We start from the raw sequence: 27,104 nt of genomic DNA on the forward strand, positions 1-27,104 counted from the left end.
TACTGCAGCTTGTCCGCGGGCCATAGGCTGAATTGGGGTAGCTCATCGTAACAGAGGGGGGGGGGGGGGGGTGCGTTTGCACCTTTTGGGCAATTCCAGATATTAACCCTTTTTCTTTACGAAGGTTACACCCAACTATTAAACAAACGTAGATTTACTAAAAGCATTAACTGTTATTTGTGGGAACGTTTATCCATGACGTAGGTACCGCACAGTCCATTTCGATACTATTTTATTATTAATAATTCGTTCCTGGTCACAACCACTTTTGTTACATTCTGCACTGAATGGGATATGCAGAAAACGCATAAAAAGTAGGATGAATGAGAAAGAAAACAAATCAAATCAAATGAAACCTTAGCTCCCGGACGAAGTCCACCAATTGTAACACTAAAAAAAAAGGTAAACTATTTAAAGTCCGTCTAAAGAATCATGAAACATCAAGCTATATACATCAAGAAATCACTGGATGTATGCAATGAAAGTCTTCAAATATAGTGTGTATGTTGAATATATATATATATATATATATATATATATATATATATATAGATATAGATATATATAGATATATATACCATATAGTGGTATTTAACCATTCACATATAGTTTGGTAACTGTTTTAAAATATATAAACAAAAATATGAACACCATTTAGTTAAAGAAACAATGAAAGGTAAAATACTTGAGCTTGTGCAGGAGCCAAAGGCTGATTCTCGGGGAACCGGGAAACTGGACTTTTGTTTATTTGCGGAGTAAATGTTGTATAGGGGTAGCTATTCATGATTTTTTAAAATTATTTATTTATTTTTATTATTATTTTTAAAAATTAATTAGTTAAAAAAATTTATTATTGGGGGGGGGGGGGATGGGGCATGGGGTCGTTTGCAACCAAAGACAATTCCAGATATGTATTTCGTTGTGGGGGGTTTTGGTGTTTTTTTGTAAACAAGGTTACATCCAAATATTCAACAATGCAGATGTTTTGCCCTTTCTAGTAAAGTATTAATTCATGCCTGTGACAATATTTATTCATGAAGTTGATACCGTACCGTACAGTCCATTTCGATACAATTTATGAATATTAACCCCTTCCTGGTTACACTAACACAGTGATTTTGTTAAAGGTGTGCACTTAAAAGAATATGCCTTTAAAAAAAATCAAAAAAATCCCATTAAAATAGTGACGTCAAGTAGGATGAAATAACAATAAACACAAAACAATAAATAAAATGAACCCTTAGCTCCAGGACTAAGCTCACAAAGTGTAACACGTAAACCATCTAAAGTCCATCTAAAGAATACATAACTGTGATACATCTAACTATATACATTAAGAAAGCAATTCATATACGTAATGAAAGTTTTCAATTTCAGTGCGCATTTAGAATATGTATCAAATTTTGGCATGCACCGAATCAAATATAGCTTCGAAACTATTTTAAAATATGTACACAAAAGATACAAACACTATTTAGTTAAACGAACAATGAAAGGTAAAATACTGGAGCTAGTCCAGGAGTCATAGGCTAATTTTTATTATTATTATTATTATTATATTTTTAAAAAATATATATATTTTTTTTTTGCGGGGTGGGGGGGAGGACCTGCATTTGCTGGATAATAATAGATAGTGGTAACTATTCATGACAGGGTCGGGTTTTAAAATGATTTACATCAAGTTGAGTGGATTGAGAAAACAAAATCTAATAAAATGAACCCTTGGCTCCCGGACTAAGCCCACACAGTGTAACAATAAAAAACACGAACCATCTAAAGTCTGTCTAATGAACTCACTAACAGCGACACATCTAACTATATACATTAACAAAACTATTGATATAGGTAATGAAATTCTTCAATTTCAGTGCAGGGTTAGAATATATTTTAAATAGTAGCATGTAATCATTGATATATAGTTTCAAAACTTGAATGTATGCTATTTTTATGCAATATGACAATTTAAATGTATGCCAAATTTGCAACTGGGGAAACTAGAAGTACTGTTTGCTGTAAGATAGTAGTGGTATATGTGTGCCCATTCATACATAGTTTAAACACGTCATGTCTATGTTTAATCGGTGAACCTGACTGTATGGCATGTTTATATATGAGCTCAATAGTTGTACCGTGGGCTCGAAATCATAAAGGTGAATAAACACATTTGGATATGCGTAAATTAGTCAGAAACGTTACAATGACGGCAAACTCTGGACAGATCCTTTAAGTTAGAGCTTAACCTTGAGATAAAGAGTAGTTATAACCGGACAAAATGTTTTTCCATGTTCTAGTCAAATACCAGATGAACAGATTAAAGGGACATTCCCGAGTTTGCTGCAATTTTTAAGATGTTATCGACTAGCAGAGACTTTTAACGATTGTATTTACACATCAAATAAATTTTTCTGCATGAAATATTAGTGGCTGCATATTAAATGTGTTTCTGATCGTTCTAATATTTGTACTAGGTTAAATTTCATTTTATTTCCTAAAATATAATTTTTTCGTACGTACGAAATTATTTGAAGACACAATCCAGTTTGGCCATCTTACAAATATTAAGACGACCAGAAACACATTGAATATACAGACACTGATATTCTAAACAAGAAAATATATTTAATATGTAAGTTTAATCGTAGAAATATTTTATTAGTTGGAAACATCTTACAATGCAGCAAACTCAGCAATGCCCCTTTAAATTTAGTTTTCTTTAATGACACCACTAGAAGACGCTGGTTTATTAATCACTGGCTATTGGATGTTAAACATTTGGTAATTTTGACATATAGTCTTAAAGAGGAAACCTGCTACATTGTTCCATTAGTAGCAAAGACTCTTTTATATGAACCATCCCACAGACAGGATAGCACATACCACGGCCTTTGATATACCAGTCGTGGTGCACTGGCTGAAACGAAAATTAGTGGAATGGTAATACCAGATAATGACATTACTGGTTTTAATTTCGAATAAATGCTATTTCAATTGCATAAAGGTTTTTTGAACGTTTTGCATGAAAATTAGTTTTTTGGTAAAAGCAGAAAATCAACTTGAAGAACTGTGTAGATAAAGAAAAGAATTCGGTGTTATTTATGCACATATTATATGTCGGGTCGGTTAATTTTTGTAGCCAGTTTGCAGGGAAGGGGAACCGATTAATTGGCATTATTAACACTATAAGGAATAATGTTGAAACATAGTTAAATTTTAGACCCATAGAAAGTAAGATACATTTATTTTATTATTAATTTGTTTTAAAACAAATGTAAATAAGTGTAAATAAATAAAACAATTCTTAACATACTGTCATTGAAGGCAAAATCAGGTATGGGCTGTAAAAACATTAGGACAAAAATACGTTGTATGAATGAAACAGTTAAATAAAGTAATTGTACATTCAATTCTGCCTTTAATGTCCTAGTACTGCTTTATTGATTATAAGTAACAATTCAGGTAAATACTGCCTACACTCGCTGCTTCAGCATTTTGAGATACCCCAACCCCCAACCCCCCTTTTCTTTGTAAAAATGATATGAGTTTAAAAAACATTATTCATTATACAGTTAGAAGCAAATTCATCAGTTAGGCTACCGTTTAATGGAAACATACAATTGTTAATTTTGACAAATAATGTAAAATTAGGGAAATATTGCTCTTCTAACTATGGTATTGCAACTTTAGTCTAATTCGAGCTATAATTGTATGTTAAAAACCCCATCTTATTTACTGATACAGTTTTATAGGAATTGAAAAAGAAAACTGTGGAATGCTAGCATTGGCATGTTTCTGTCTTCCGTATTCTGGTACTAATTACGGAAACATGTAGGGTTGTGATCTTGATTTTGGTTTCTGTTAGTAGATTCGTTCTGCATACCTTCAGATTTCTTCTTTATTTTCCTGCAAATAAATATAATCTATAATTTATTCCTAATGTTACATGATACAAATAGTAATATTATTTTTAGTGTTATGATACCAAAACTATCAATTAGGAGATAACCATATGGAGTTTTTAGATTTGCGGGTGTTATTGTCTATTTGATCCCTCAAATGTCATTTTTGACCGAAGGCATTAACCTGAGGTCAAAAATGAAACATTTACGGGCATCATGGATGCCACTAATATAAAATGCTGTCTACGCTAATGAACTTTTCATCAAGACCCCTCCTTTTTTAGGAAGTCATTCCTGTGTTGTTTATTGATGACTACATTTTCATATTAAAAAAACACATTTGGTTAGAACGTTCACTGATATTTAATAATACCTACCCAAACAACTCAACCACTTAAAAAACACCAACAAGACCCAACTCACAACAACAACAATAAAACATCAGCAACAACCCAACCACCCCCCCCCCCTCTGAAAAAAAGCCAACCCCCCTCCCAAAAAAAACACCCACAACAAAACACCACTACCCCACTAAACAAAATCAAATAATGCAAATATGATGTACACGCACATCCCAGCTTCTCAAGAATTATAGATCGCCGACTAAGCAGAGCGCAAGCTACGTGTTTGGTTATCGGTTGGAAAAGGGTGCTTATGCTGAGGGACTTGTTAATTACAGAATAATAGATCGCCGACTAAGCAGAATGAAATATATGTGTTTTGTTACCTGTGCATGTGCGGAGGGATTCGTTATTTACGGACACGGTCTGGTTACCCTCAAAATATAGTCGTAATTAAATTGTAATAACCGTTGACGTTTTATTTTTGCTCTCAAAAAGTGGATCGTGTTAAGCTAATCTGAACGTTTATATTGTTAAGTTGTATAAATATAATTTTAGCTATTCGGCAATGAGACAGTGCACCACGACTGGTATATCAAAGGCCGTGGTATGTACTATCCTGTCAGAAAGTGCATATAAAAGATCCCTTGCTGCATATTGAAAGATGTAGCTGATTTCTTCTGATGACTACTAGTCAGAATTACCAAATGTTTGACATCCAGTAGCCGATGATTGATTAATCAATGTGCTCTAGTGGTGTCGTTAAACAAATGAGACTTTTTCTATTCGGCAATCAGTATTTTAAGTTGTTAGTTACGTTCCGCATATTTTCAAGTGAGCCGTTTTCTTTAGTTATTTATTTATATTTAAAACATACAGAAAAGGAGCCCGAAAATGCCGCCAGCTAGGGATATGGTGAACTGCCATTTACATTTGCATTCGCCTTTCAGCATACATTGCAAAATGTTCAAAGTTTGGGATAAGGGTAGTGCACGAAACGTTTATTAAAAAATTATATGAAATCATACATCTGCAATACAGTTTCAGTTTTAAGGTGTGCTATACGAACTTCTGAAAATTGAACTATTTCGTCGTCCCTTTTAAATTTGAGTTATCAAAGTTTGACTACACATATAATTATAGTTATGATTTAATTACCTCTTATAAAGTATCCACGCAGTAGGGATAGCAAGAGCCAGAACAACAGCGATCACAATTCCCGATATAGCACCTGCACTTAAGGCAGACATGCGTTCTGGGTCACCTAGAAATACACAACACTATCAATTAAAATAGCATACTATTCACTGCTATAACTCTTACACCTAAACCACCAATGTCTGCACAAATCAGAGGGACGTTTTGACAAGACGTGACTCCTACCACGAGTGCCGCCTGTAGATATAATGCCATTTTGCTGGTTCACAATTTGTACAATGATAATTCTCCAAAAACGATGATTCCCACGATGACAATAAGGCAGGCCAACTGGAAGACCGGCCCTTTTTTGATTAAAATGAAAAGTGTTCAGACTTTACTTTCCAACATTAATGATACCGCAGTCTCATTTTTATCAACGAGCTCTATACCGCATGCACTGGTTTCAATAATTTATATTTCTGCAATTTTAATTTAAGTTTAAAAAAAAAAAATAACATTGTCTTTTCTGTTCACAAAGACTTAAGAATTAAAAAGCTCATTATTGTGTTTAGCACAAATTGTGGTCAGAGAATTGAGAATAAAGGGTTTGAACACAAATTAGTAAAAGTAAGCAAATTTAACTTACAGATATTCTCCATAATTACAGATAGTACATTACTGCTCTAAAATAATGTCATAACAACCCCCCCCCCCCCAAACTTTCATGCATATACCGCAAACAAGTGATGACAACTGTACCTAATCATCCTACTTTTGTTACAGTTAATTCAGTAGCCTCAAGGTTAACACCCTGAATGCATGAAACTGAGCAAACGTGAATAAAAATAATGCTCAATATAATTAAAGTCAACAATCAGTATAATGTAAACAAGCATTCTGGGAGTACTGTTGAAGTGATACATGTTCCCTACCAGCCAAACACATTTTCCAACCTCATAGATTCGAGGGCCATAACTGTGAACAATTAATAGATCTGTAACAGTACACGATAAAGCTATAGTAAAAATTTTAGCACACACCCCCCCCAAAAAAAAAATTAAAAAAAAAAAAAGAAGAAAAAATAAAAATAAAAATAACTGTCCAGAAAACTTTATGGGAGACAGACAGACAGACAGAAGGACGGATTCGAAACCTATAGGGTGTATACTACCAAATCAAATCCCATAGACGATAATAGTAACATATGTGGCTAAAACTCCTACCTGCAACGTATCAACCGACATAAACGCCACGGATATAAATACTACCACCCCTTACACTTAAATTGAATCAGAAAAAAATGGGGGTCAAGCACAAGGCTACTTGACACATTGGTACTAGATGAAATAAAATTGCAAATTTTTTTTACCCAGATGAAACTATTATTTTTTACAACCAACACACTCACATTTATAACCAATCACAGGACTTCTGGTGTTCACTTCTCTATCAAAAGTTGTGTGCACCTCGAACTTTGACCCAGCCGGAAGTTATTTGGTTTAGTACTACCTATAGTCCACTCCATAGTCATTTGTGCCTGTCCGTACCGAAGCGGTCCGATGTCGGCCACCGGCATTAAACCAATGTCGGCCCATCATCGGCAGATGTGAATACTATAGAAAAAAAATATACTATAATAAGCCCCAAGCTGTTAGGGGTTTCCCTGTATTGGGGAAGCAGATATTACTGGAATATGTGCTACAGTGTTACTTTTAGGATTAAAGCGGTCCAATGTCGGGTAGACATCGGCTCACAGTTGGCAAAACATCGGCCCAGCATCGGCATGATTCTTGACTGTCACCTACATATATATAGCTGTTGACAAATCAACATCAACTAAAGTGGATGTAATTGGATTAGGCTGATGCTTCGAAGTACCTTTTTGAAAGTTATATGCTCGGGTCACAGTCTGTCACAACCAGGTATGACCAAGGGATGATTTAGTTACTACTTGAAGTTCTCAACAAAAATAACAACAACCCAGTTAGAGTTAATATAATTATATTAAAATAAAATAAACAAACAACAGGTTTAACAAAGCTTCATGGTACCAAATTACAAAGTTATGTTCCCCCTTTTAAATTGACAATTCTACAACATTAATTTCAACCTTTCACAATCAAGAATAAATAGTTAATTAAATTCAAACAATGCTCTTATTCAGCGTTCACTGTGTTTAAAATTGGCAACTGTCAAAAGTTCACTATACATCCCAAGTGTCCTTCAAATGCTCATGTTGACTTCATGGTCATAAATCTGTTCCACTATTCCATTTTCCATGTTTCTCCAAATCAACGACAGTTCCTGTCTCAAACTGCAAAATCACTAATGGCTGTGACGTCTGTTCGTCTCCCGAACTCGTCTACCTCTCATGGCTATGGCAACCATTTCAGCCTCAAAACCACCAACAAACAAAACTAAAACCCCAGCTGTCTACGCCAAATCCTACATATCTCTACCACGTTGTCATAACTTTCCAACACGTGCAAAGCCTGTAGCTATCTGGGTCCAACTAACTGAACAATGCGACCCGCACTGGTTTTGTCACAGCAGCCAGCAATGGAAAATTCCATGCACGGATTACACGTGCGGCCCTAAACATCAAAATAAACAGCAGGGTATTGTATACTGAACAGAAAAAGTAATGCACCACTATGAGTAAAACATATATACACAAGTAAATCGACTGGTGACACAGTCGACCTTCGAATATTGGCCCGACATCGGGTCACAGTCAGCTTTAAGACAATTTAATATCACCATGCATATAGATGCTGTTCAAACTTAGCTTTTAAGAACTTATGGAAGTCTGACGGTGGGCCGACAGCTGGCCGCTGTAGGCAGTTTCCTAATTTATTAGAATTTTTTTTTTTTTTTATTTTTTTTTTTTTATTCAAAGAAAATATAGACATATCTACACAATTATTATATATAGGCTACCCGCTGGTAAATTAGTCTGATCAATCGAAACATCACCACTTCAACAGACGGTGGCCGACAGCAGGCCGATATAGGCAATGTCTTTGTTTAATTGAAAGAAAATAATAACATATCTACATTATTATTATTTAAATATGCTGATAAATTAGGCTAATCTGGTCACAGGAAACATCACCGCTTCGAATGCAATCGACGGCAGGTCGACGACGGACTGACTGTGGGCCACTGTAGGCAGTTTATTTATTAGCAAAGAATATATAAACATATCAACATTATTATTATTTAAATCCGCTGGTAAATTAGTCCGTTCTTGTCACAGGAAACATTGCTTCCTCACCGGCGGGCCGACGGCGGGTCGCTTCAGACAGTTTTTGTTTTAGATGTTTATTATTATTATTATTATTATTATTCAAACGACATATAGACATATATACATAATTATTATTTATACCCACTGGTAAATTAGTGTTATCTAGTCACGGGAAATATCGCACCTTCGAATGAAATCGACGGCGGCCCGACACCGGGCCGATGTAGGCAATATTTTCCGATGATAACCGCTCATGTCCGACCAACTGCCGAAATCGGACCGACGATGCATGCTTGCTGGGTTGGTTCTGAAAGGTACCATTGTGACGTCATTAACTCATCCGTTTAAACACTATACAGTACGTTACACCACAATGGACAAATCAAAGATTTATTGTTACTTCAGTAACTTGTGCTAAGAGTTAATGTTTTTTTCCTCATACCTTACATTTAAAAATGGTCATGTGACTGAAATATGTTTGTGCGGGCCATTTGCAATATATCACAGCTAAGATCGACAAAGGTCAGTCTTTTCACCCTTGTTTTAGCTTCGTACACAATAAATATAACATATCCAACAGTAATGTGTTGATATGATATATTTGATGAAAGGTACTTTTTACTTCGTTCAAGTCTTAAAACTTAAACTTAATATTTTATCTAAAATTATGAATAATAACAGCATACCGACCTGTAAACGGCGTTGTCTGATCAATATAGAACTTGGAACTATTTTAACATGGGTCAAGGTATGTAGACCAGTTTTTATTTTAATGTGGCGAAACATTGTAATAATACAGCTAATTTTGAATTTGAATAAAATAACAATACACTGGAAACAAGACGTTTCTGTTTTCAGAACGTTGTAAAATTCTAATGCAAAACTTCTGTTGAAACTATTTTGTTTGAACATTACTAAAGCATCTGACTACGTTTTAAGAAAACCCTTTAATTAAACATTTGTATAATTTTCAAATTATGGATTTAAGTGAAAGTACGGTAAGATATGTTGTATTTATTGTGTACGAAGCCAAAACAGGGATGCGAACAGTTACCTTATAGTTGATTAATAATATTATGTCACCTCTATAACCTACCTATGATACTAAGTGTCAAAGCTAGTATATTATATATCATATATCACCTCTTAACCTACCTATGATGCTAAGTGTCAAAGCTGGGGATGACACAGTCGCCTCTCCATTGGTTGCTGAACACACTAACTCCTGTCCATCATCTTCAGTGGTATAGCTTCTGGTTAAGTTGCTCGTAGTGATAACCCCACTGCCAGATACAGTCACAGTCGAGTTGCTAATTTCTCCTGATATTGTTTTGTTGTTTAGAGTCCAGATGACGGTAGCCACTGGGTAGGTTGGACTGGTCTCACACTGAAGCTCGGTGAAGACACCAGCTTTAAACGAGGATGGTCTCGTTGTCATGGAGACATTGGTTAGAATAACTAAAGCAAAATAAAAAGAATAATATAAATTATTTATATTTTTAAAACTTGCGATAATAATTAGTTTGTTCCAATGTTAAACACTAAACCTAATAACAAGGATTAATAAATTATAACATGTGCACTAAACCTAATAACAAAGATGAATCAAATATAGCATGTGCCACTAAACCCAATAACAAAGATTAATAAATTATAGCATGTGCCACTAAACCTAATAACAAGGATTAATAAAGTATAGCATGTGCCACTAAACCTAATAACAAGGATTAATAAATTATAGCATGTGCCACTAAACCTAATAACAAGGATTAATAAATTATAGCATGTGCCACTAAACCTAACAAGGATTAATAAATTATAGCATGTACCACTAAACCTAACAAGGATTAATAAATTATAGCATGTGCCACTAAACCTAACAACAAGGATTAATAAATTATAGCATGTGCCACTAAACCTAATAACAAAGATTAATAAATTATAGCATGTGCCACTAAACCTAATAACAAGGATTAATAAATTATAGCATGTACCACTAAACCTAACAAGGATTAATAAATTATAGCATGTGCCACTAAACCTAACAACAAGGATTAATAAATTATAGCATGTGCCACTAAACCTAACAACAAGGATTAATAAATTATAGCATGTGCCACTAAACCTAATAACAAAGATTAATAAATTATAGCATTCCGCCCAGGATGAAATTTGAAAAAAGACTTGCTGATTATGTAGATGCATTTGTAATTTTAGCTTTTCATTTTTAAAAGTTAACTTTTGACACTAGTTCGTTAACAGCAGTATAATTGAAGTGTAAAACGCAATGGCCATTGCAAATAATAGTTGTGTAAGGCATTGCTAATTTTGTTCTGGCACATGCAGAGATAGATGCCACTACTACGTATCTGTTTGCATGTACACACTCGCAGACATGGCCAACATATCTAGTTGACATATCATATCTGATATCTCAGCAGATAAGAATGATTCATTACCTTTAACACCGGATCATTTGGTAATTAAATTTACCAGATGTTAGCAAAACTTTGACTAAAACTGTGTTAGGGAATCACTGGCAATATTGTCAACGTATTGCTATGGTGTTCTGGAATAGGTGGAAAATGGAATATCTTACTGAACTAAATCGTCGAAAGAAATGGTTCGAAGACTGTAACAATGCAAAACAATGCAAAACAGGTGATATGATATTGTTAGCAGAAAACAATGTGATGAAAAACCAATGGGTTGAAAACATTCATCCCGGAAGTGATGCATTAGTTCAGAAGACCTGTGCAAAGACTGAGATTGCTGAAAGCAGCTAATCAAAGTGCGGTGTAAACAGTAACACTATTCTAATAATTAGTATTCTATAGATAATTCTGTGACAATATATATTTGAAAACTAGATTGTCAGAAGGAGTATTCCTTAATGCTTAATTTTTGAGGGACAAAATTACAATAGACGAAACATTTGAACAGTTTTAAGAAATGTTGCGTTATATCGTAGTGGAAAATGTGTGTAACAAAATAAATCTCAAGTTGAAATGTTTCCATTGTTTTATAGTCAGATTATAGCAAAATATTGTTTCATAAACTTATATAAATAAATCCATCACTCACTATAAACTAACAGACAAAGGTGTGGACTATTTATGACAGCAATACTCAGTCCACACCACCAGTCTGTAGCGTCACTGACCACAGCTTTATTGATCTCCAAAGTATATTTCTTAGTGGTAGACGAGCTGCTGCCTGTTCCATTTCCACAGGATGGAAAGTAACCTGGTTCTGGTGTATTAAACATTGAACACGAATCACCATCCTGGTACAGGGTACCTAACGCAGACAAGGCTGTTGTCTTTCTAAAATATACTCCATCAACAAGACCAGCAGCCTGTGTGACTGTACAGGTAACTGTAAACGGCGCATTTAGATCTGCATGGGAGGAAGACCCAGAAAGAATCAGTGATGATGCACCTGTAGGAAATCAACATAACTATTAGTAGTAACAACAACTATAGCTATCTATAGATCGCTTGCAAGATTTGGACCAATATACATCAATTATTTTGATCTTCAATATGGCATATTTAAATATATCCAGGACTTCACAGGTCTTGAAGTTAATTTCCGATTTTTACAGATTTCTATTTTTTGGCATTATTACCTTTCAACATATACAATTTGTATTTCATGCTCATACACAGACCTATGTTTTCTATAAATCCTAGAGCTGACTGCTACATACGTGTGCATGATCATGTAACAATCCTCCATGATTACTGAAAAACAGTTGCTGTTGGATTGTGATGATCATAAAGCACACACACACACACACACACACACACACACACACACACACACACACATATAGATATATAGATAGATAGGTACGTACGTACGTACGTACGTACATACATACATACATACATACATACATACATACATACGTACATACACACGTACATACACACGTACATACATACACATACCATGCATTACAAATTTCTGAATTAACCCATTTTGACTTGGTGAAGATTAAAAAGTTTTGCTGTCGGACATTGATAGAAATCAAAGACACCAACTTAACAGCACCAGTGCAACATTATGTCAAAAGTGTATGAGGGAACTTTGATTAAGGATACATAATAAAAACAAACAGATCATAACTACCCCTACTAAAATTGTATATCAATTAGAGATCACAACTACCCCTACTAAAAATATAACAATATACCCATTATCTTCCAAGATTTTACGATACCGTACGTATTTTTACCCATCATACCTGACAACCACCCTATACTTGTAGCCTGGTTCTTTTTATGCTGCTTATTTTAGGAGAGGTACAGCCATGTAACAAGGATAGCAAAAATAAGAAAATAACGAAAGCTGCTGGTTAGAAGTATAAACATAGAATTTTAGAGGAAGCCGGTGAACTGAGACTAGAGGGTGGTGACCAGAATCAACATTATCATAGCTGTGGTACAGGTATTGTTACCAACTGAACACAACTATAAATAAGTGTGATATAATGAGACATATAGAACCAAGGCTGAGTTCAGCTTGTAATCAGCAGTATTATGGTGAAGTACTGGTATCCTGTACATATCTTTATTTTAAATATTGGTTGCAGTGGGCTTGTAGTTTGGAAGAGCCTAGCACCTAACGTTCAGTTTAGTGGTCAGTCAGCAGATGGACCATTTGTTCCTTCAATATGGTACAAGCTTGGTGCATGAAAATTGATGTATTTGACATGCTATTGTGTAACATTAAAAGGACAGGACCACCACGTGATCCTGATTCAGAAGCTCCTAGTGTCGACGAAGTACAGACTTGAACACTATTCACATATAAATTGGAAAAAGCAAGCAATATCGGAGGGACACATGTATTTCTCAAGTGAGGTTAAAACAACAAGAAAACGACGAGAGGCTTCAGCCAGACACACTACATTTGCAGTTATCTCTGGCTAAAAGAGTGTTAAATGGCATAAACACACTGTGGAAACTATGGGAGGACTTCTGTTTGATACTTTCAAAAGAACAAGCGAAGTTCAGACTAATCAGAAGGTTAAAGCAAAACTAGGCCCACTAACTGGAGAATATCTGTATGCATTGATGCAAGAGATTAGTGCTAGTGACCAATGTCAACGTTGTCACAACATGTACTGTGACTACAAGGACGAAGTGATGAACTGTGACTAACAGCACAGTTTTACATTACATACTTGGACAGAATATGGTTGGTGTTAAGATGTCTTTGAGCTACAGAAGAGAACAATATGATCTATACCTGACATGTTTCTAAGTTTTGGTTCATTTGGTGTTTAGTTTTGATCATCCCAAATATGTTCGATACCTGTCTGTGTTTCACTCGTCAACCTCTCACACACTCGTCCAGGAGCAGACAATTCACTGAGAAACTGTGGTATTAATGTATCCAGATCAGATATACCGGCATCATGAAATCCATATGACTTGACAATTGAACAGACAATCACTAAGCAAAATCCAGAGGAGGCATCAGTGGATTGAGTAGAAACAATCCAGCATACTACGGAGAGTGTCTGACAAGACATGCAAGGTATGTTAAGTAGAATCCACACTGGCTATGACAGATATGGTGGGTTTGAAGACATGATACACAAGATCTGTCAGCAATAGGTGATCAGACTTGTTGGTGTTAAATACCCACAAACACCATTGCTAATTGTCACTAGATCTCAAATGCTAACACGCTCGCTTATTGTAATAATGCAGCAACATAAGTGTGTTGTATTAACAAGCAACTAGAATAGTACGTGTGTTTTAGTCTTGTTTACAATTATTGTATAAATTACTCTTGTTAAGAATGATTGTAATCATCGTACATTAGTCTCGGTAATTAATAACATCAACAGTTGAGACAGGTTTGCAGAGACTGATTTATGGGATATTAAATGAGCTTCCATTTCGTATCATATTTATGTCCTGAATGAAATAATTTTCCGTTGTCACAAGCTTTAGAGAATGACAATGAAAATTATTTCACGAAGGATATAAACATGATATGAAATGATAGCGAGTTTAATATCCTATTTATTACCCATAATCAATCTTAATTTTTATAAGTCAACTCGTTTGGTTGACGTTCCTGTAAGGTTGTAGTGGCCAATCGATGACGTCATCTTGTGACATCGAAGTGTTACGCCCCACTTGGCGTTCTAGTGGGACATATCACTTTGATATGTACCAAGATATTTTTAATTATATGGATAATAAAAGTGATTTCCAAAGTGTTATAAATCCATATGAAGTTGACCTGAAACAAGGATTCTTTTGTATTCCGTCTGAAGCAGTTGTATTTAAAGTTTTTGAAACGTGTTAAAAAAAAGAAGCTTGTTGCCAAATCTTCAAACTTTCATGCACTTCCCAAGATGGTCACTAAAGACCTTTGGTTCCATCGAGAAAAACTAAAAAGTTGAATTCTTCAAACATGAAGGTTGATCAGGTAACAACACAATGCAATCTCTTTGGAACATTGCTTGTTCTCTCTGAAGACAACCACCTCAGTCTACAGAAGATACTGTCCTGTCAATTACGTTCTGTCCAATCAACATTAGCTACATGTAAGTGCTAGTCGTAGACGTAACTTTACATCTTTTTGTGAATATGGGTCCAGGACTACACATAAAATTTCAGCTTAATATCTTGAGGCATTGCGAACAAAATATCAAAGTAAAATCTTGGTGCTGGTAGTATCTCCTAACTTTAGAGGCTATCTATGTCCAAAATGAGCAAATTCACGTGCAACTGTATATAATAAAGCCACACAAGATTACAGATCAATATTTTGATGTATTGTGAAAAAAAGGTCGGTAAAAGCATATACGGAAGTCTTGTGATATCTTAAGCAATAACAAATATGTAGTAAACAGCATAATTTACCATAAGAAACATCTGAACTGCTCAGTAGAGAAAGATATACCAACAACAAACAATTGTCCCTCATCATTTAGTGTTTCTGCAATGATAAAACATGCATACAGAATCACATTGTACATGTATTTTACACATGTAAATGACACTTAGGCCAAATAAAAAATAGAAGAGGTTTGGTTACACGTGAAAACAAATTACGGTAGGTAGGTAGGCTACAACTTTTGTTTTTATTTATTTATTTATTTATTTTTATTATTATTCCTAAAGTCTGTCAAACTGGTCTTGGCAAAGAGCAATAATGTAAAATTTCAAACAATTGTTTTTCTTCCGCATTAATTCAGTCTTTTCCGTTTAGTTACAGCATAGGAACATATTAATGTAAAAAGTTAATAAGTATGGCCTACTAAATGAAACTTGATGTGTGTCTTGTTTTCGGCTATTACTGTCTTATTATTTGTTTACTTTTGACGATTACTGTTGGGCAAACTCGCTGTACTCAGTGGTTGAACTTGTCAGTTGAAGTTGATGCTGGCACTGTTTAAAATGTTTAGGACTATATTACACAAATATTAATAATTAATCGATTTCAGGGATTTATCCAGGCGTTGTACGGTACTGAACACTGGTACTTTCCTAAAAGCAAATGTCACAAACAAAATCCCTATTTATTGGCTATAAATTCCCAATTATTCACCAATCTCATATCAAAATCTAATCATCATCAATATGTACCATCTAAAAATTAATATATTTACCAATTTTATTTTATTCACATTTAAGCTGAACAGACAAAAAACGATTTAACACTGTTTACACTGGTATTCAATGATTTGTTTTTCTAAGTAGTACATGAGCCCGGCAAAATTTGACTACCACATATGGGACTAAAAGCAACTGTGGTTTTCAGTTATCCTGATGTCTGAACTGTATGAAAATATGCGATGCACATTTCAGAATCCGGGCTAAGGTCTCACTACACAGATGTCATCTGCCATTGAAACCCATGTTAAATTGCCCAACTTCAAACGAAGATTGCCAATAGAACGGGTTCTCGTTGGCACTAACAAAATACACCATTGCGAACATACATTATATAAGCATTTATTTTCACTCCAAAATTGAGAATGTTGACCGTATGACCTTGAATTTTGACCTTTAACAATGAGAAACTCAGTGTTAGACACTCAGATCAATTTATATATTACATGTAAGAACACTAGAATATACATTTTGACACACACACCCCTAAAAAATAAAAATAAAAATAATAAAAATAAATAAAATTGACTTTGTTTGCAATATTTACCCAAATAGGGCCCCCATACCCTTGGCTCAAATCCACATCGATGTAATTACCTTTTATAAGGATGCTACACTAGTACATTTTCATTTTGGCTTGCTAAACTTATATTTTTTGGAATAAACAGTAATTTCATGTTTTACATTATGGTCTCACTACATAGATGTCATCTGCCATTGAAACCCATGTTAAATTGCCCAACTTCAAACGAAGACTGCCAATAGAACGGGTTCTCGTTGGCACTAACAACACACACCATTGCGAACATACATTATATAAGCATTTATTTTCACTCCAAAATTGAGAACATTTCCGTCTCAGTTTTTTGCTATATGACCGCATCTGGCTGTAGTACCGGTCCGAGCAGGTGGTTCATTAACCGATTCACTCCGGCTGTCACTTGCGCTGTATACCCATGTCCCAAAAGGTCGATATTACAGAATAACATGGGCAAAATACAGTCAGAAGGCTTACCATTAAACATACATATTGTTTTAATTCTTCACCATTTCCTAGAAGTGAATATGTGAACTATAACATGTGTCACAATTAGGAACTATAGTGGACCGTGATGAATGAACTCTCACCCGGAAGTGATCTGTGTAGTGAGACCTAAATATGAAAATGGCGGCCATTTTTCAAAATGGTGTCAACTGTATTTATCTGTTAACATATATCGGAAATTAGCTCCTCTTTCAAAATTGGCTGTGGTTAGGCATAATCATTTGATTGAATACTGCCCAGTATTACATTCTGAATATTCTAATGTATATTTTATAGCATTGTTTTTATACATTTAAAAATATTGGAGAAAATACGAAGGAATGAAATTAAAAAAAAAAAATGTATGTGGTTTTGTTTATACACTGATTGCAAAAGACAATTTGTATATAAAAAGCAAAGAATAAACGGTTATTATATATTTTTTAAACAATGTAGCCCATATTGTTTCAGAAAATAAAATACCCATGTATGAGGCATGTATTATATTTGTTTGTTTTTGTTTTATTGATGTTTATTTATTGTGATTTGCCTGCCAGTTATGCTTACAATCATGTGTACAACAATGTCTTCATTCTAACATGTTGGACATCTAGGCCCTACCTATCTTGAAAAATCGATATGCAAGACCAACATAAAGATGTTTATACAAATACTAATGTTACAGTTACTAGGTCGATGTTTTAGGATAAATTATTTTTGCTGTTATTACAGCAAAATTTGCAATTTGGCATGTTTATAATACAATTTAATGTACATATAAAATTAATTTGAAGCATTGAAACGAAATATTTTGGAAAACAGGCGTCTGTGCAAGAAATTGTGTAGAGGTCTAGACTGTGGCTAGCAAAGGTGTTTGTGCTTCCCTAGAAAATACATTAGAAAAGAACAATGTAGCATGTGGGGGAGGGTACTGTGTGCTGATCGAAATATTACCTAAAATATCTAAGAAAAAATAAAATTAACTATTAAAATTGTGTTACTGTCACACACAATTCTTTATAAAAACTGTAAGTGTGTTTCTATGAAGTTATGCTAATTAATGTGAGGCGAGATTGCAGCTTTAAAGAAGGGAAGACAATTTCCATGCAAGAAACAACCAACACAATGTAATTGTGGGTGAGAACTCGCTAGCCATAATGCATTTGGGCTAGATTCACCTCCGATATTTGACACATGGTCAGTTATAACAAAACGCAATTTCAGCAACTTATGCCCTAATATTTATTTTTAAAAACTAAAACACATCTAACACACTAGGCAGTACCACCTTGGAGCGATGCTTTTTGGGATTGATAAAATTGCTGCCACCATGACTGCTGAGACAACCCCAGTTAGGACAACTTGCGCTCAAATGCGCTAGGGTGAAATGCCTTGAAACTTCAAAGAAAACATAGAAATAGGTTCAATTTAACAATTGAATATGTTAACTCGATGTGCCGAAGTATAGAAATATATTCAAAATCCATTTGAAGTTCAGTGTTTTTCAAAGTACATTTAGAATATCACATTTCGTTATCAGTTACAAAATCGACCTTTCTCTATAATGAGCCACGTCTTAAATCCCTCAAAACACTTCTAAAAGAAGCCATTGACGTCAGACGCCGCGTTAAGACAAAATTATCATGTGACCCTATCAGCTATAAAAATGGTCGCGACGTCATACTTGTTACGCGACGTCATTGACAGAGTTCTCTTGAAAATCGTTATTGGTGTAGTTTTAACCAAATTACAAATTAAATAATTATATCTGTTGGTAAGACGATAAAACGCTGTGTATGTACATCTATTTAATATCACTGTATTTTATTGGGAAGCTGTAAAATGTGTGTTAAAAAGTGAGTCATTTAAGCTGGTGACAGATATGCAGCGCAAAGTGACGTCAAACTTTGTCATACCTACTGTAGACTTCCAACTCATGTAATTTATTGCTGAAGCGATTGTTTTCTAAATTGCACAAATCAGTGTGTGTGTGTGTGTGTGGTGGGGGGGGGGGGGGGGGAGTGTTTCCCAAACCTGTACATTTCTTCTTAAGTCAAACCATACTTAAACTGTATACACAAAATTAAATGATTTGTAGGAGTATGGTACGGAGGCGGTTTTTTCATATTAATAAAAAAACAACAACACCTTACATCAAATTGACTAATATAATAGACCTATACCAGGGCCGTAGCTAGCGGGGTGGGGGTGGGGGGCAAAGGGGCAGTTCCCCCCCCCCCCCCGAAAAAATCCGGAAAGCATTATAGAAACTTTAAAAAAATTCTCTTCGTAACTGTTTATGGAGTTTTAGAATATTAACTACTCAGTCACCCCCCCCCCCCCCCAAACAAAAAAATCCTAGCTACGGCCCTGTATACATGTATGAAATTAAAATTATGGTGCGTAAATCTGTCAGCGTCAGTATCATCGACCTTGCCAGTCTTGGTGCAAGCCCCATCCTGTAATTTAGTCACTTGTAATTCATTGGTATGCTACAGCATATTGTTGGCTTTAAAAACAAGAACATATTTTCAAATACACGCCTTCATTAACACATACAATTAAATATTAACTACATTAGGGCATATACTTTATGTAATATGCCTACTTACTTTTCTGTTGATCGTTTCTAAAACACGGCTACACCAACTAGCATTCTTCCTGTCCTGCGCAGCAGTGCATGTACAAAATGGTGCTTGTAAGCGGGTTTGTTCCTGAAGACGACTTTCCGTAGGTCTACGTATATCGTCAACGCCCCCTATCACCATTCTCTAAAAGCTCGTACCATGCGGAATGCGCTAATTCAGAGCCATCATACTATATTTAGTAAAACCCAACTAGTTAATGACGTCGGATATCTGCTTTATCCTGTGGATGTAACAATGGGAAATTCCGCAAGGCTCATTCGGCCTGAAAAGGATACAGCAGATATCCGACGTCATTAACTAATTATTTCTTTATCCTGCATACCATAAAAATTAAGGGGAAAAGCTGCTATTTATTTTATTGCAGCCACATTGTACGATGACCTAGAGGTCAAATGAGCGATTTTGTAATGTAGGCTATGGGTGTGACGTCACATAAGTGACGTCAAAAGTCATCCTTTCTGGTAGCATTATGTCAGTATATTTACACGAGCGTAGGAAGGTGCCAAAATGTGTGTGTGTGGGGGGGGGGGGGGGGGGGCACACTTTTATATTCACACACTTTTACACTATTATAAAGCAAAATTGAGGGGCATACGCCCCCCTTGACGTCCCACCCACCCCCGGTTCCTACACCAGTGATCCTGCAACCACAGTTTCTATTGACAGAATATGATGACGGATAAAGCAAAGGATATAGCAGGATTTGTCTTTCATATGACTTTAACGATTTGCCACCTAGGCTATTAATTTTGTAAATATCTTATAAAATAAAAACTCATGTTAATTTGTATTCAAAATTTTACGCTGTAAAATAAAGATATAAGATGATATTGTAGTTTAGCGACTCAATGTTAAAAAATTAGTTAATACTTGAGGGAAACGTCCACCAAAATAGTGATTGTTTTTTATTTCTTCAGTAATGTTAGATAAATGCTGCAAAATATTAAAATATATACTTAGCTTGACACATAGAATCCAAAATATAGTCTATTTAGGTGAAGCATGCAAATGTTTGTAGTCTTACCGCCAGTATTTACTGAAATATTGCATTTATAAAATGGGTTGTTGAAAAATCAAGTGCACACTATGCCTGTTTTCACTAGTGTACGATTTCAATATCCACCCAGTGTACGACGTGCAACCCTCAATTAAAAACAATATATATACCGTCTAATGCTTTATTTTAATACTCGGTTTCTTTTTTATATATTTCTTTCAGAGAACCTTTATCAAAGAACCATATTACAATTAGGGAAATACAAGCTTCAGTCACGTAATCAAACACTGTTCAACCTATAATCCACCTTCTAAATTAGCAATACTAAAGTGAAACTTTTGTGATATTTTCAAAAAAGTTGAAGTAATGGAAAAACCTATAACTGTATCCCTGATTGAGGATCGAAACAGAGGGCAATTGAATTTCATTTGCTACTGTCACGACTGTGCCAGAAACGTTCAGCATTTATCTGCGAACTGATTCTCTCTTAAGGAGACGCCAAACGATACGAGTGCCATGTACGAGAATAGCCATGAAATATTCATGAAACTATGTACAACAATTTATAAATATACGTATTTAACAACGCATCAACATGCATTTGATTACATAATTAATAATGCTATACAATTAATACACAATGCAACATGGTGTAAACTGTGGTTTGAACATACTTATTTATTTCACAGTTGACATATTATGTTTTAAATCAGGCCTGACGAACAGAATATAGACTTTGGAAGAAAGGGGCATACACATAAAAATGAATAAATGAGTGAATGAATGTATAAATGGATGAATGAATGTTTAACGACACCCCAGCACGAAAAAATACTTTGGCTATTGGGTGTCAAACAGTTAAATAAAAACACGAACTGTGTAAAAATACAAATATCAACGATAAATTTAGAATAAAAGTCAGTATCACGTGGATACTGTAATATAAGTCCAGGATGGAATCGAAAGGATTCCATCATATTTCGTTTTCAAAATAGATCTTTTGGAGTTTCTTTGAGATGCTTACACTCCACCAAAATGTGGCGCACCGTCAGAAGACACTGACAGTACTCGCACTGAGGTGGAGGATCTCTCTGCAAGATAAATGAATGGATCAATTAAGTTTTGACCGATGCGAACATGACAAGACTATTTCATCCTTCCTGCACTGCCTGTAGGAGAAATGCCACTCTCCCAAGACTGGTTTGATAGCATGAAGCTTGTTCGCAACCGCACCGTCCCAATCATGTTGCCAAGTCGAAAATATAAATTGGTTGATAATATATTTAAGATCAATATAAGGCACACCAACCCTGGCATGAGGCAAATCCAAAGCAGACTTGGTAGCTCAATCTGCCTTTTTATTACCCTTGATGCCAACATGGCTGGGTACCCAACAAAATAAAATATCTTTATTGGCAATGGATAAAAAAAAAAACACTTTCGTATCACCATCCCAATTGAGGGATGGTCCACCTTCATATTTCGTCAACAATAAATTTGGATGTAATAGAACCCTTGATTTATTCTAAGGCTTTAATGACTGCCCAACTTCAGCACTAAAGATCGATGCTGAGTCAGGCAATCGCATGGAAATTATTGTGTTTGATAGAAAAAACTGTAGCACAAGCCACATAATTACTATCTCGTGATCCATCTGTATAAACAGTAATGCAAATATAAAATGATGCAGGGCACTACCTAGTTTAAACTAAGTACGGTGGCAGTACAAAAATAACAGGGACACGGAAAGAGAGTGTGTGTGCACAATCATGAAAGACACCTGAAAGATAAAACAACAAACAAACAAAACTACTTTTTCATATTGGGTGCAACTGTCTCTTCCCCTTACCTTGCCCCTCCTAGTACAGTTCTGTGATGATGAAAACAGTGGTTACGCTTCTGAATCGTATCGTGGTACATTTAATGCCCCAGTTACACTGAGAGATACGACAACTTACGACAATTTACGATCGTCTGCGACTGCGGATATTCAAAAACCTGGTTGCGACCGATTTGATCGTATCTTGTCGTAGCGACAAAGGGAAAGTGTTTTAATACAAGGGCAATTTACGGTTATCATTATTTAATAGCCATACAAAAGTAATACTATTAAAAAACTAAGTAATTATATATATTTGTAAAACCGAATGAAAATAAACCATTTATAATCTGGAATAACACCAGTAAATAACTTTTAGAGACATAGAGAGAATGGAATACTCTGTTATCTACACCACAAGAATGGAACTTTTGATTTAATTTTTCATTAATTTTTCATTGCTTTCAGTCAGCTCTACACCGATTTGATTTCCATTACTATACCGAGTCAAACCAACTGTATTTAAATAACACTATCAAGTGATGTTAACTACCAGTATTTACACCTTTAATACATTGGGACCTAAGTACTTGTTACAAGTACTCTAGTCCATGTTAAAATACCATAAAAAATAAATGGCGTTTTGTGCATGATATACAAACTATACTGCAAGAAAGAAAGAAATGACCACTTGGTATTGTATACTATGTCTGTATAAAGTACAGAAATCTAATGTCAGTATTTGAGACTGGATGACAGTAACACAGTCAACTTTCTGAAACAAAAGATGAGTGTTTTTGTTGCAGTCACTCTCTCCTGTTAGTGTTGGTGTGATCCCTTATTTCTTTCCATCAGTACATATTGCCAAACAGGGCATAAACTGAAATACACAACAAACAACAAAAATTCTAAGTAATATTTATAATTTATTTTACCATACACATTGTGAAGATTGAAGCAAGTGTAAAGTAGTTAGTAAATAAATCATGTATAGATAACGTAAAGGGACAGACCCTATGTTTTAAACACTATGTACAGCATAGTTTTCACTATTAGAGCCGTTTATAATCAGTGGAATCATACATTATCTATATTTTATTGTTTAGATTATCCATGTTTGTACAACCGAAGTGTTTCTGGTCATCATGTTGTTTTTAATATAAAATGCATTTTTCATATTTAAAAAAAAAAAAAAAAAAGCACGTGCGTCTGAGAAGCAGCAGTTATTGATTATGAGTTCTAGTCTATTGGTTAAGGATATTTTCTGGTTTTAACGTCACACATACTCTTGTTTCACTCTGTTGTAACTTTATCCAAGTGTGTTACAGGTTTGTAGATTAATTAAACTTAGTGTCCATTTTTACGAGTTGAAACTAGGGTCTCCCACACACACACACGTCACACACACACACGTCACACACACACACACACTAGCATGTACACACAGTCTGCATTGCCTATACATTGACAGAATGACCCCATTTGCTACATCTACGTCCGTTGTGTGGTTTGGCACCTGCTGAAGTCTGGAGCTCGACGCGGTAAGACGTGTTTGTTTCGCTTGTGCACACTGCACGTGCTTTCGTGTGCTCGACTTGGGGATCCTTCATTTCGTTGTTTTTGTCAGCGAAATGAAGTTTTCTACTGGGATGTATGCGGCTATTGGAACTGATTGAACGCTGGAACGCTTCTCGTTTCGACAGCCTGCACCACCAGGTTGGATTCTTTTTTAGCGAGATTCCTTGCCTCCACGTCATTTCTCCGGCTGACTATGTCGACTAGTTTTTTCGTGACTCGTATGACGGCCATTCTGCGGAACGCCAGGGTTGTTCGCGTTTAGTCTCTACATGTCCGAGCCTGTCCTAGCAGCAGTGGAAGATTGAACGCCCCACTCTAAGAAGAAATAGGAAGCGGGGTCGGCCCCTACTGCTCTTTTCTAGACTTTACTTTGCTTTATAGTGATACCATCTCGTATCCTCCGGATTCGGACCCGTCCGTACCACTATACCAACCCATGACGACTGGACTATACCCGTCTGATACTCTCTCTCTCGTTCAGACGGATCCGGCTTGCCAAGATCTGTATTTCAGCACAGCACTACACCTTCAACGTCTATGACTGTCAATCTAGGGGTTTTCTTGACGGGATGCAACCCATCTCGTCCCTATAAGCTGTGTACCCAAACGGCCTTAGCGAGGCCACTCACGTGGACATATAGATCGGATTTCAAACTTTTAGACCTTCGTTCAAAAATTTTATGTCGATATTACTTTCTTTTTTAATATTATTAAATAGTCCGATCTTCTCTTCTTTCTCTTGTTTATTTTTGGACTGTCCTTCTAAAATGCTCCAAATTATATAAATATTCGGCCGAGCAGTCAATTCTTTTTATTTTTGGCTTGTAACTTCTTTTTTTTTTTTTTTTTTTTTTTTTTTTTTTTAATTCTATTAACTTTTTTACTAATTGCCTTTTTCAAAATTCTGCCCATTTTCAACTCTACCCTCCCCTCCCCCATCCCGAGTCAGGCCACCGATCTTATCGGAGGCAGGACTCGGGATGGGCGTGTTCGAAACCCTAGTGGTATATGCGCTCGTTAAACTAGATATCTATCTGTCTGCTGAAGTATTGTTACAGTCCGTCTCACCATTGACTGATGCATAGCATACCTATAACATATACAATGAACAAATACATTAACATTACAATTTTTATTTTTTTTAACTCGGAGTGCAGAGAGGTCATTTGAGCACAATAATATCATTAACGTGCAGCCAAGAGCTGCCAAACGATGGACGATTTTCTTACGAAAAAAAAAAAAGTATAATATAACTGGTCAATAAAATAAATACGTTTACGAAATATCTTGATAAATAATAGTCAGTTAAATATGACTATTGACTTTGTTGCTTTCGGCGAATTGGTTTTTATATTGCATGTTGTTTGGAGATGAATTTATTTAACAGCTGACACTGTCGAATGCGTTCTCAACTCAAACCGTGTCTGGCATGTGATTGGTATTGGTACCGTAAATATGTTTAACATGTCATACATTTCATTCAGTCTCGAATAAAGTCATTGGTGGAATTCGATTGCAATACCCTTGTCGAATTAACAATCAAGGGGGAGCAACTGACTTAAATAGTCACTAAAGTGATTCCGATGCCCTCAATACACCAAACAGAAAACGAAAGCTATGCCCAATACCAAAATTTAAACACATTGATGTTGGTGTTTGTTTTGGGGGGGGGTTTTGTACCACGCTCGCGTTTGGTGATTCAATTGTTTATTTTCTAGATCCCTGTTTTCACAAACTATGAATCCTTGTCTGTTAATGACAATATTGTACTCATCATACAGCCCCTCACAGGCATACGGGCTCAAATTTTTCCGGGGAGGGGGAGGGGGGAGGGGGGAGGGGCGGGGGCAGGCTGAGTTTTGCCCGAATTTAGAGGTTTATTATTTTTTTTAAATGTCCGAATCTCGATAACGTTTATTCACATTTGTATTAAGGACTACCAAACAGCTAGATAGGGTTGCAAACGAACCACTACCCATTTTACATGGATTAGAATTAACGAGTATTAAAGTACAAAATAGAAATGTATTGTTTCACAGTGTAACTAGTTCTGTTCACTTATATGCTGGTCTTAGAAAAACAATATGCGTCTCGCCCCGTGCTTCTGACACTGCTCAGTCGTACTTGGCCAATAGTCGAGCACAGGTAGGTTTTCACAACGTGTCACACACATGGGTGTCAATCCGGCTTTAAAAGTGTGTGTGTGGGGGGGGGGGGGGGGGGGGGACGTGTGTGTGTGTGTGTGTGTGTGTGTGTGATAAAGGAATGCGAATGAAAATCATAAAGCTACACATTAGTGGTTAAACTTTTAAACTATGATAAAAGGGATGACTACTTGCCATTTTAAATAAAATAATTAATACAGTAATTAAATTACGTTGGATTTTTTTGTTGTTGTTGCTGTTGTTGTTGGTGGCGGTGGTGTTGTTGTTGTTGCTTTTGCTAAACGAAAAAGTGTGTGTGTGGGGGGGGGGGGACATTTATATAGATTGTCCCCCGGCGTTGAAAAGTGAGGGGGACCCGTCCCTCCTGTCCCCCACCGATCGACGCCCATGGTCACACACTAAATGTAGTTAACGTTTACTGCTGCTTTTGAAGTCTTATCAAAAAATCTACGCGCTACGACCTCAAAATACCTGATATAAAATATTAAAAACCCATCACAAATAGCTCCAGAATGCACCTCTGAACATCTACATTTAAAACATTTCCGGGGAAGCCGTATAAATATAAATTTAGTACCACCCAATATCTCAACGCACCCC

General features: G+C 35.6%; 1 protein-coding gene across 1 annotated transcript; it reads right to left on the minus strand.

Moving 5' to 3' along the window:
* Positions 1–2,835: 2,835 nt before the first annotated feature.
* LOC121386866 lies at positions 2,836–20,048 on the minus strand. Its single transcript, XM_041517895.1, has 6 exons — positions 19,910–20,048; positions 15,521–15,596; positions 11,712–12,068; positions 9,783–10,085; positions 5,396–5,501; positions 2,836–3,900 (listed from the first exon to the last, which is right to left on the minus strand). The coding sequence occupies exons 2-6, from the start codon at positions 15,585–15,587 to the stop codon at positions 3,810–3,812; spliced, it is 924 nt and encodes a 307-aa protein (XP_041373829.1). The 5' UTR covers positions 15,588–15,596; positions 19,910–20,048; the 3' UTR covers positions 2,836–3,809.
* Positions 20,049–27,104: the final 7,056 nt, after the last annotated feature.

This window comes from Gigantopelta aegis, chromosome 12 (assembly GCF_016097555.1).
Source record: "Gigantopelta aegis isolate Gae_Host chromosome 12, Gae_host_genome, whole genome shotgun sequence".
NCBI lineage: Eukaryota > Metazoa > Mollusca > Gastropoda > Neomphalida > Peltospiridae > Gigantopelta > Gigantopelta aegis.

Coding starts and splice junctions, on each gene's coding strand:
- LOC121386866 (XM_041517895.1), bottom strand. CDS start 15,587: ATGATGAGGGACAATTGTTTGTTGTTGGTATATCTTTCTCTACTGAGC. Junction 10,086..11,711: donor CCTTTGTCTGTTAGTTTATA/GTGAGTGATGGA, acceptor ATTTTGCTTTAG/TTATTCTAACCAATGTCTCC. Junction 5,502..9,782: donor TTTGACACTTAGCATCATAG/GTAGGTTAAGAG, acceptor GTGTATTTCTAG/GTGACCCAGAACGCATGTCT.